The 12,548-nt window shown below is 44.3% G+C and overlaps 1 protein-coding gene across 2 annotated transcripts in view; it reads right to left on the bottom strand.

The window, feature by feature from the left end:
• Nucleotides 1-7,628: 7,628 nt before the first annotated feature.
• Nucleotides 7,629-12,548, bottom strand: part of LOC119179427 (uncharacterized) — a 169,530-nt gene continuing 164,610 nt past the window's right edge. For both annotated transcript variants that reach the window (XM_075868625.1, XM_075868626.1), the window contains exons 28-30: nucleotides 10,472-10,593; nucleotides 9,255-9,422; nucleotides 7,629-8,195 (exon numbers count right to left, since the gene is read on the bottom strand). In XM_075868625.1, coding sequence (XP_075724740.1) covers nucleotides 7,995-8,195; nucleotides 9,255-9,422; nucleotides 10,472-10,593 — 491 coding nt within the window. In that variant the 3' untranslated portion in view covers nucleotides 7,629-7,994. The remainder of the gene's footprint in view (nucleotides 8,196-9,254; nucleotides 9,423-10,471; nucleotides 10,594-12,548) is intronic.

The raw sequence follows: 12,548 nt of genomic DNA, 5'->3' as shown, positions 1-12,548 counted from the left end.
TGCACACTATGGAAATTAGAAATGTTCCTTTAGGGTTGCCTAAAGATTATGTGAGTATTTCTTTATATGTGATGGAAAGCTGTCAAACAAAACAGAAAAGCTGATTGAAAGAAACTGCTGGCTTTCAAGCAATTTAAGTAAAAGTGCATTTTGTGCCTCTTGTGGAGATCTGCCTTCTGCACTTATGTTCATGAAATGAACACGCCTCTCAAGAAGGAGATAAGCTCTGTGAACCTGGGCGACACGCACGGAAATTGGCATTTATCTCCTCGTGAATTGTTGGTAGAATGCCTTTAGGTTAACCAGAATGGTTTATCACGCTCAGTGTTTCAAGAGAGGGCACAGAGCATGGCATCAGCGTCCGTGGGCAAAATCGCCACTGGCCACCGTCGCAGAGAAGTTTGCATGAACCGTATACAAGGCGATATCAGCCCCTCCATGTGCTAGCTCGGTGGCTTAGGCTGTAAATAGGAAGTTGGGAAAGACTGCGACACTACCACTAGAGAGAAAGAAGGGGAAAGGCTGGGGCACTCTGTTGACCTACTTGGGCAGTAGCAATGCGTTTGTTTGTGTGTTGCTCAATTCTACAAAGTGAAACGTTTCTAATATTTGCCGTTGGTAGGCCTGACAAAGAAACTAACCCAGAACCCACAGACCCCAGTATTGTGAGAGCAAATGTTTTAGGGTCACTGACCGAGCTGTTCGAGGTTTATTTGAAGTTTTGATAACGCATTGTTAACTATAAATTGTCATGGCGCTGGAGAAAAAGGTGTGCTTATACACATATGATCAAGCTCTTGGCACCGCGAGTACAGCATACAGCAGGAAACAGTAGCAAAAAAAAAAAAAACTGTGTTTGCTTGCGTGACCAGATATCAAGCTAGTTACAAGTACACTAATGTTTTTTCTGCCCATCCGCTTGCTGCTCTCTGTTCACATACATCTCATCCACAACGCTTAGTCGCCTATTCTGCCTTTTCCTTCTCCGCTTTGCCTCTATATGTCATGTCACGTGGGCACACTCAACACGACATAAACTTCACAAATTCGACGTCTACTCTTGTGCTTCAAAACGCGAGGCGTGCACAAAATGCGAAGGACAGCAACAACGCAAGCTGGAGAGGGGGCCTTGTAAAGTATAAACTCTTTGTAATGGGTCAGAAGCTTCAGACTCGCTTCTTGTTAGCTACCTCGCATGGTGCGACACCTGCTGTGATCCTACATTTATGCTAGTCACCACTTGCATAGTTCTTGATGCGATTCCTCACCCTACCCAACGCCTCAATAGAATCTTTTTCCAAAGCACTCTTAAGCACAGGCATGGCTCTGTGCTTAGGTAGTTTACCATGCCTTGATCAGGGTAATTTTATCCCAAGCCTGCCAGTTTTTTGCGAAACCACCAAAGCATAGTCCTACACAATGTGTGGTTAAGTATGGTGATTTAAAAGCTGCAAACTTGCAGCCAATTTCACAAGTGACTTGGCTGATCACATTAATCGGAACCAACAGGCAATGATGCCAAGAGAAGTAAAGGGGGCATTATTAAAAGTAATTGCAATGTAAATGTAAAAGAAACAAAAGTGGACAAAAAGATAACTTGCCGCCGGCAGGATCCCCACCTGCATCACATCCGGCATATTTGTAAACAGCAGCACTAAATTAACAAGATGAGTACACGAGGCAAACGTCCCTTCGCATTCACAATGGGTAAGGTAGCAAACTCTGAAAGCCACAGAATGAATAACAAAGTACACATTTTGTGGATTCATTTTTATTAAGTGCATACGTAACTAAACGCATTGTTGGTCACTTGGACAGGTGCAGAAAATAACTCAAGCTCTGTACAAACTAGACAGCTGTCCTGTATGGCTAAGACAAAAATTGGCAGGAAAAAAAAAAAGCCAACACAAGCACAAGGTGCTGAGGGAAAATAACCTTCTCCCCTCGGAGATCTGGGCAAAGTTGATGACCAAAAAAAAACAAAGCCAAAAACGAAAAAAAAAAAAGCTTTGAGCAATGCGAAACAGACAGCAGAACTTGTACAATGTATATGTTGCTGGGCTGTTCTGAGGAAGGATCCGTAATGGGTGCATCGCTGAATTCCATTGTCAGCCTGCTGTTCTTTCTAGTACCATTAAGGGTGCAATCTGCAAATTTTGGTACAGTGCTTACACTGTGAAGTTAGAAGGTTTTAGGGGGCCACAATACTCCGGAATGCCACGGCATAAATTAAAAAAAAAAAACAGCTATTTCAGAGGTGAATACTAGTGACATCTATGATAGGAAACATTCAGAACCAAACTTTTTTCCCCACAGACCTGTGAAAAGTAACAAGCAAGAAATGAGCGTGGCTACATTACATTACCTATATTACAAAAGACGCGGGATGAGCCCTGCATGCCTTTTGCAGTTACCTCATCCAAGTGGTTCATTAATGCATTGAAAACGACATAAGTTCCAGGAGTTGAATAAGAACTTTGTTAATTGTTAAATATAGAAACAATACAAATGAAGTGACCATCCCAAGTGGCCGTTTGAGAGTCAAGCAAGAACTGGGGAACAATTGTTAGCAGAGCAGTGACAACACGAAACTTCCTCAGAACAGACAGCCAATCGCAAAAAAGAAGACTCGTCAAACTGAGCATTGCACAAACGCACACAAAAATGACAAGCGTACGCATTTTAAAACTGCATGGGGAGCATTGGCGGCTTCAACAAAAAGGAGCCATTGTCGGGTGAAGCACAAATGAAAAAAACTCAGAACAACAAGGAACGCTATGCAACACTTTTTTGCCACCCAAACGGTACCCAGAACGTACGTATGGCACAACAGACTTACAACAGACTTTGTAGCAATCACTTTTTTGCAATCTTCTGTTATGAAGATGTTGTCAGTCAAAGACTTTAACAGAAGTTTCCAAGGGACAGAAAGAGGGAGAGAGGAGAATCCCAGCCACCGACGTTCAACAAGTCCCACATTTTTTTTTTTCAACGAGTGAAAATCACAGTCAGTTTTCATTCCTGCTAGCAGAACAGGGCAAGAGAAATATGAGGAGCAACACAACTGCAGAATATGACAGCAGATGACAACTTGCCTATGTACAAAAACCAAAGCCTCTTCCCGGGCCATGCCAACCGTCGCACCTACAAAAATAATGCGCTCTCTCCGGAGCTGCAAACAGTTGAAACTCTGCCACCAAACTCTTGCACCATCTCAACACTTCAGCTAAATCTTACAAGCACTTGTGAACCCGCGTGTTTCAGTAGGAAAACTGCTTCCAGAAGAATGCTCTCCAAGTGGCCCACTTTTCCGAGACAGGAAAGTACTTGGTGTACACTGCATCGGCTCGCAGCCATGGAGGTGGAAAGTGCCAAACTGAATGTGCTTACTGCGATATTGCAGATATTTTTCTGATAACATCTCTACTGCTCCCTAAATCTCAGAGCTTGTTCTATATCTACAAAAAGAAACATTACTTACTCTTGCGTTGGGCTGTGCATGAATTGAAAGAAAAACTGTACGTAAAACTACTACAAACTCAGTACAGTAGCCAGTCTGATTTGTCTTATAAAGCAAATTTTTACATATCTGCTGCTTTACTTCCTGCTCACATTCTGCAATGGGGCAATGCATAATTTGTGTTGTTCAGAGACACTCAATCAAAAATGCACAAGAGACCACCATCGCATGGCTGGCTCACCACCAGACAAGCAAACAGCAGCAGAAGAAGAATAATCTGCTCCCAGCGCCTACACACAACACAGGCAAACAATGATGGCAAGTGTTTATTGTAAGTGGTTAAACGAATTGTGCAGTTACATTGCAAAATTTAAGCAAGTGAAGCAGCAGTAAGTGCTGAATTTACTCTCAAGCTAGTTGAAAACGACTGGCACGGGTCACTGTGCGGTTAGTCTTTGTTAAAAATGCGGGCAAATAAATGTGCAACCACAGCTTACAGGGAACATTTGTAGCGTTTCCGACGCTTTGGAGTTTACATTTGCAGCCTTGTCTTCTGGCTATGCGACATCCATAACTGGGGATTGTGTATTGACTGGTTGTGTGGCAACAGCTTATTGGAATGCATTTCGGTCATGTTTATGGTGAATGCAAGTACAGCACAACAGACAAGGATTGGCAAAGAAGGGCACTAACTTTAAGCATCATTTAATAGTGAAGCAAAGACCATATAAATATGGCATGGAGGATTGCATACACGAGGGTGCAGTTATCAACTGCGTCGATGACTATGAAATGACAAATCACTTGTGACAGGTTTGCTGTTAGATGTCATTGAAGGTCAGCACTGTTCCTCGTCAATCCTCGTCTGTTACGCTGTTGTTACATTCATTATGTCCTGCCAACGTGCCCAAGTTTCCACCCTGCGTTACATTTATAGCAGTGACACGCTGCCTGAATTTGACAGAAACACAGTAGTTGTTGTGCAGAAAAGCATGGCTTCAGTTTCCATAACGTACGATTCTATTTGCGGATAAATCTCTTGTCTTTTTCATGGCTCCCTTAAAAGTCATGTGTTCACATTGAAAGCCAGGTTTGAGTACCTGCTCTGTGCTGATCTCTCTTACAGAGACCAGTGTGTTTGAAAATGGGCGCCTTTTGCACTGTAAAGTGAAGCATATCGAATTCTCGCATCTCGAACTGCTCATCATCGGTACTTGCTGTTGAGCCAAAACTAGAGATGTGCACAAAAGTGACTCTTCTGGAAGCAGCCTTCCCCAATCCCATAAACTGTGCAACGCCAACACCCTCGTGGGCAGCCTGGCCTTAACAACAAACGATAAAAACATCTTTCAGCACCGGTGTCTCTCAGACTAGCTGCCGTAAATTTTAAGCCATAAAAAAGGCTGGCTGGATTTGTAAATTGCGATTTTTGTGCCATGCATATATATGCATCCTCCTACGGTTGTAGTTGCAGAATAGCCAGCACCTAAACAGCCCGAAAACCCATTAAACAGTGGTATACACTTTCATGGCACAAGCGTGTAGCGCTGACTCAACCCTATGACAACATCCCCTACTAAGATATGAAGCACTGTGAAACCCTGATAATCCAAAGCCCATTAAGCTTTGAGCACACCGTTTCTGTGAACAGCACAGAACAGAGCTTTGCAAAATCACTGCCAAGACATTCTTTTCTTTAAATGTTGCAAAGTAGTAAAAAAAAATTCGCGTTCGCTTCATGTTTTGCACTCACACCAGATTTCCGTGTGTATGCGTGTTGCTCTTCAGAGTTCAGTGTATGAGTAGAGCAGCTTTCTTGTTTTTTCTTTCACACGGTGCAAACTTGAGTAAAACACCGATAAGCTCGCGGAGTGTACATGCTGCCACAACCACCACAGAGATGAAAAGTTACTAAAGTTGTTCTAGGATTGAGCCAGCTAACAAGTGTTTACTTACAATGAACCAGCAGCTGTTCCCTGCCGGCTTCAGATCGAAACCTTTCAGTCTCAGCACCACAAAGACGTGCTGCTCATCACTGATGAGAGATCCAGCTTTGTGCAAGAACAGATGACAATCGAGGCGCTAGTCATTAGCTGCTGGCGACGGTAGTTTGTTCAAGGTGCAGTCAAAGCAGATGACTGCTTCTCATACTCGGTTTCTGCCACGTGATGATAGCAGTAATTGTTGTGCAACAGTGACTTATGCAAGGAATCACTGGCCTCGTATGCATTGTAGACATGGGCTTAGGAAAACCTTCATGTACCTGTGGCCAGCCGCCCAGCACAGAACCATCAGCATCAGTGCGCACTACCAAGTGCCTTTTCCTCCTTGTCTTGGAGCGATGCAATTCGACAAAGCTCGCAGTAGCAAGCAATGCATGCATGAGGACGAAAACTCCGGTTGCTATCCACTCCAGCTAGTAGCTCAATGCAGCAGTTCCAAAAACAAGTGACTTCGAAGCAGCTCGTAGAACATAGTGCAACGCATACAAAAGGCAAAAGAAACACTGGCTTTCTGAGGTGGGTGAAATGCACAAAATGTACGCGGTGATGTGATGACCTCAGCTATGGTTATCGACCACGACAGCGACACACAAAAAAAACGTGCGCTCGCACCCGTCGTCGCAAGCGTGAACGACGGAGAGCAGTGCGCCGCTGCTCAAACAGTTGGCGTGTGGCTTTGTTTTACAAACAGCGAAGAACTTTGACGTGGGAGAACGAGTTTCACAGACGCGGGGGTGTTTTGCAGACACCTCCTAATCAAGCGCGCTTCCAACATGTGAGGGTGGGGAAAATGCATAGAGACGGAGGGGTGAGGCATGCCATTGTGTTCCAAGATGCCACTACAGAGGTTACACAGCTGCGTGCTAGAGGAAAATGAGCGATAACAAGTGCACAGTTGAGAAAGATAAACATACAAGCCCGCTTGACAGCCCCCAAGAAGCCAAACCCCTGTGGCGGTGTACGTGCATTCTTCTAAAGCAACTGCTTCATAAGGCTTCACCGCAGAAAGATGTAACGTAAAATCTTGTCTCAAATTTTTTCTTTAAGTGTATTGATAATAATAATAATAAATAACATTAGAGCGGGCATATGTTGCAAAGAGTAGGTACCCTTTCTGCATCTATAATGACATTTTATGCTCTAATGAAAAGGACAGGCCCTAGCAACACTTTGTGGGATACGGTCACCCTCGCAAAATACCACATTACACTACCGTAATGAATGCAGTGAAGTTGCAAGCTAGGTGTGGAGGTGGCAAGCTTGGGACAATGCTGCCAAGTCACACAAACTTTTATGGAAGTGATCGCACTTTGACAGGGATTGTTTGCGAATCCCATATATAATGTGCAATGATTTGCAACTTAAACAAGGCATATTTATTCAGGCCGCATACATTACACGCCGAACCGAGCTACAAGCTGCCTTCATAATAACTCGTCGAATGCATGATGACATGCTTGGAGGCTGTCTGCACAGTCTTGTCAGAACAAAAGAAAGTGTACAAAAAAGACACACCGAGAAATGTTGTGTAGGTGCACGCACGAGACGAGAGAGTATAGTACAAACAACAGTACACATTTCACACAGACACCCGTTCCTGTCCGTAAACCGAGAGGAGGAGGCGCGAGCGACAGTGGTGCCTGAACTCCTCTCAAGTGAATCTTCCTCAGGCCCATCACAATAGGTAAAAAAAGTGTGTCAAATCAAACGAAAAAATATGCGGGCTTACGCAAGAATTGACCACAAAACACAAACATGAAAGCAAGAAAAGGAGACAGCTCTCACACCCCTGATAATTCCTCCCCGTCTTTGGAAGACAGCCCGCCCTGCTATCGACACTGGCCCCTGACATCTTCTGATATGCCCTCTTGGGTCAAAGGTGCCCGCCACGTAAGCTCGGCGGCCACGAGGCACCGAGCTGTTTTGCCGGCTCACGGCAACTTTGTGCCAAACACTTCAACAACGTGTAGATTACGACATCAAGGAATTTCACAACAGAAACGCAAATACGAATTCCACTAGTTGATGCGCAGAGGCTTGTAGTTGAATGGTAATGCTGGCGTGTGCATATGGTTTACTTAAACAATCCAATATTCAGGCCAGTATTACATCTGTTTTCCAACAGAGAGCTTCTCTACACCAGCTAGCGACATTCGACAAGCCTACTATAAACACTGTGTGAAGAATAAAGACACTACAATGACTACGCACTAAGGAGACAGTTTTCACCAGGTAACTACATGGTCTATGGTTTGCTACGACAAATGCATGCCAAATGCAGCATAAACAGTTGCAAGCACATTGAAATGTGCGTCTCAAGTATCCCGATAACAAATGAGAAATAAAGCTGGATATTTAGTAGTGCACCGTCCTTCCTGGTCATGTTAGATTACGTCGTAATTAAATTTTGCAACCACCGCTTCTGTATAATTCATTTGCTGACAAGTTAAAAACACTGCGGAGGAAGCCACTAGACAGCGCACGCCTTGCACGTAGCTTTCCGCAAACGAGATTGCAGTCTGCCGACATAATCACAGCGTCAATGAGGGCTTAATCGAGATGGTTTTCTCGTAGGGGTTGTAGCATCCAGCGAGGTAGTAAACATCGGCACAGGATTCGTCGCTGCGTATCCTGTGAATCGCCCTGTACTCCTCCCAAGAAAGGACCTCGCATTTGTGAGAAATGGTCTGCACATCGTTCTGGTCCAGGTGTGGAGAATCGAACAGTGCACCCTGCAAATACATATGCTCTTGTGTTCAGTAGTGCATTTACTAATTAACAAGCACCGTCAGTCATCCTTACGAGTACTTTAATAGACAGGGTATGCATTAAAGAGTGACTGAAACACTGTTGAAAGTATGCAATATTTTGGGCCAGAACTACAGCAAATCATTCACGCCAACATTTAAACGTATCGAGGTAGCTGTTAGATCTATCAACATAATGACAAGTTGACGAGGAAATGCAAGGCTTCGTTGCCACCCGTATCTTCACTTTGCAAGTCTTATTGGGGCTACTTCGTGAGCGTTATGCGACAGAATGGAATGAAACATCATGAAAGAACAAGAGAGAGCCAACAGGCAAGCTGAAGATCCTCGGAAATGTTTTCAATGCATGAAGAAATATTCAATTATCATAGCTGAACATCAATATTGGGGGGCATTGTTTTTTGAAGCTTTAAACTGAGGAGTGCAATGACTTTAAACTGAGGAGTGCAATTTATTTGTGTTAATGTCATGAGCAGACACTAGCTGGTGTCACATACAAAAGTTGGGGGTGGGAGGGCTGGTTGTGACATTTACAAACTATTGGCATGGGATTCGAGTAAGTCAGACTTAATGCAAGTTAATACGGTTCTCTGACCCTAGCTAGTACTTGCGTTTCGATGCAATCGAAGTCGTTCAAAAACTGTTTTGTAAACGTTTCATATAATAGATTGGAGCCACTGTCCGTTATGTGATCATTCCTTGCCAAAATGACAGCGCTGCCATTTCCCGTTGCTATTCACAATTCTGACAGTCAGATGAGCCTCGGCCAATTCCTCGCAGGATCTTTTAGTCCTATTGGGACATTTCGTTTTTTTTTTGTCAGAGAACACTTGCAAAGTAGGCCTCTTGCTTAATGCGCATCTACTCGCGGCAGCAGTGCTCTTAGAATTTTTAGTGCCTTTTTCTCTTTACCGTCCCTTTCAGACGAGAAGTGAAAAATAACTAAACTTTATTGAAGCACCACGATCCTTGCCCTAGCATCGAGGTATTTTAGGTCTATCTGTAAAAAGATCACCAGCTGACCTTGGGGTGCCTGAGACGCCTAGCGAGTCCATTGGTCTCCTCCGGGTGGTAGAACCACTTGACGCGGACCACCATGTTTCCGTTCCAGCCTTCCCACATGGCTTCGATGCGGCCAATGTATGGCAGGTTGGGCCGTCCCGTCGACAGGAACACCGCACAGTCACCAACCTGCATCGCCACACAACCTCTTCGCACATTTCACCCTACAAAATGGCAGTACAAATAATGTTTGAATTTTACCAACACCGCATTACCCCTGCAATAACGACACCACTTTTTTTTTTTTACTACATCTCTGCGTTGTTAGCCACAACCATATCAGCTAAGTGGACAATAAAGCCACAGAAAGCGTATGGTAAAAGTTATTTCTTTATTTTCCAGTTGCCTTCTCCGAAGTTTATTAAAGTGGGACGCTTGTGATGCTTGGAGCTTGAAAGACATTCCACATAAACTACCATGACGAGTCATACTGGCTCCCAGCTGCACACAATATCATGCATGAAAGTTGAAAAAATTGCAGACAAAGCCCCTTTGCAAATTTTGGTCATACTTCGACATTTGTAAGGTGTTGCCTAGGAAATGGTTTACTGGTTTCTCCAATCAGTTAATTCTAGATGTAAGTAATGGAAGCTCTACAGTGCTGTTACCATGCCTACAAGTGGTCTGCAATCAATCTCGTCACAAAACTGAGAGCACACCATGTTCATGTGATGAGCTCCCCTTAACTTTTTCCTTCTACATCACTTGGCTGCACATTACTGTCGGAGGAGTAACATGCTCCACATTGACTGATGAACTGGCGCAACGTGCTCTGGGAAGTGATGTTGCACGCAGTGTGCACGGTGTGGCTTTGACTCTCATTTGTACTGCAGCTTTCCCTACACAGGTGCAGCCCCTCACCACACAGAGCCATTCCATACATTGCAGGCACTATCGCTATCACCCAATCTACGCTCGACCCTCATTATAATGAACTTGCATCTTACACGGATGTGAGTTTGTTATATACGAAAATTCGTTCAAAAAGTATATTCCTAGCACTATATCTGCTGCAAGAGTTTTCATTTGCTACATTACAACCAATATTTCATTATATCCAGGTTCGGTATATCAAGGATTGAGTTTACATGCCATGCTTATTCATTTGCCCCATAAAGACTGGTACGACTGAAGAACTCGGGCTCATACTGGTTAATAAGGCACAGAAAGCCACCCACCCGAATGGCTTCCCTGCCCCTGAAGATGGTGCTGTAAAAATACTTCCTGGCCTTCCCGTTCAGCCCCGGCCGTTGGGAGCTTGTGCCCGACCATCGCCACAGCTGTCGCATCGGCAAGAATGCTGCATGCGGAAAGAACACGAAGTGGTTAACAGTTTTGCAGTGAAAGTTGTTATGGGATCACAACAAGGGTTGCGTGCGCCACAATTGTCAGCTGCTGCCGGTGTCCGTAACCACAATCATGCAAAATAAGCAAAAGCTGAGTAAATAAATAAATAAAAGAAACTAGGGCACAATGAGATTCGAATTCAAGTTTCCTGCGTGCCAGCCCAGTATTCTACCATAGAGTAATGCCAGAGGTTAAAACTTTGTTGCAAACTGGTCTTAGGCAGGCTTCATGTCGGTAGAGAAATCGCGTTAACGAGTAATAAAGTTTCAGTACAGCCAAGTAACAACCAGGCATCACACAATGCGAATTGCATAACGACAGGGTCGTCGAACTCTCCAACCTATTACAAAAGCATCAGGCATAATTCTTCATCGTTGTCAGCCACAGCATCAAAAAGTTGGATGAAATTCCCTGCGAGTTTGTAGCGGGTACCACGCTTCCCCGAAGAAGGACGAGGATGGCATAGTGAATGCCTCCCTATTGCACAAAAATTATGATGATTAACGGCGTAGCGGTACCCTGCAAGCATTCTTGTAGAAGTTGCCCAAAAGGTGTTAAAAAAAAGCCCCTAAAGGCTACTCTTCCAGCTTTCGTTGTGATTGTGCTGCACGTTCTGCGCAGGCCCGGCAGTTTTTTAAAACATGCCAGAACCAATTGTCCTCGTGATAGAAATGTTATCTACACAGCGTGACAAATTATGGACACGAAAAGAAATTAGGAGTCCAAGACCGCCAACTTTCAACAACATATTGTTGGAAGTCAGCACTCGTCTCATCCTCCTCGTTTTTTGATTAACAGGCCCATTGTGCCATCCTTACTAATTTCCCTCATCTTGCAATATACTATTATAGGAGTCACAGCTATACCATGAAATCCTGTTGACATGACCAAGCATAAGACGTGTTCAAGATATTACAGTAAAAGCTCGTTAATTCAAACTCAAACGGTACTATAATATTGTTCAAATTAAGCAGAGATTTAATTAGTGGGCGGTCACTAGAGTGAATGAACATCCCGCCACCCTGTGCGGGAAGAAACCAAAGAAGCCACGTCTCGACTTGTTATCCTGAAATAGGCGCTACTCTGCATTCATGGCAGGTGATTTCGTAATTTAAGATTTTGGAGCTCTAACAGGGAACAGAATTATTTATCAGTCGGAAATAAATAACCCAGGAACAAGCACCACATGCATTGACGTGAGCAGTGAAACAATGTGAAACCCATGATGCTACTTATGCTCTAAAATGTGTTTATTTACATGCCAGAGTTAAAGGAGCACTGACATCAAATTTACTCATGCCAAGATTTTTGCGTCAGCGAGTAGCTATAGACCCCGTAGCAGCGATTTGCGACCTAAAACGCAACTGAGGGGTGAATAACCATCAGATTTATTGATTTATATCACTGGTATCTCGCACTATTCAAAACGGCCGGCAATCCTGCCATTTTGAGCACTGGGAGCACCTGCAGTGGCGCTACCTCGCGGTCACCTCCAGATCACGCCACAGCTGACCACTTCTTCACAGAAAGAAGTGACGACAGGCTCAGCTGCTCTGCAAACATTTTGTCTGCTAGGCGGACGCATTCAGTCATGCCTTGTAACCTGCATTGCTGTCGTCGTAGTACGAAGTGTCGACTCGGATTCAATACGATAGTCTGGAGCTTGGAATCCCCGCGATTCGCGACGTCGCAAATTATTTTTGCTTCGATCGACCTTTGCAGAACCGTGATTCCGAAATGGACGCCGTTCCAAGCAGCACTGCAGAGGAGCCAGAGGATGCACGCTTCAGCCATGTTTGCTCGTGTGTCTCAGTTAGCTATATTGGTGTGTTTTGGCCTGAAAAGCATTCAGGTATACGCAGAGGGGTCAATGCAAGATAGCTAATGCGAATGAGCATCAGCGGAGAA

The sequence above is a fragment of the Rhipicephalus microplus genome, chromosome 7, assembly GCF_043290135.1.
Source record: "Rhipicephalus microplus isolate Deutch F79 chromosome 7, USDA_Rmic, whole genome shotgun sequence".
In the NCBI taxonomy this organism is placed as follows: Eukaryota; Metazoa; Arthropoda; class Arachnida; order Ixodida; family Ixodidae; genus Rhipicephalus; species Rhipicephalus microplus.
This window is presented reverse-complemented; position numbering and strand designations above follow the sequence as displayed.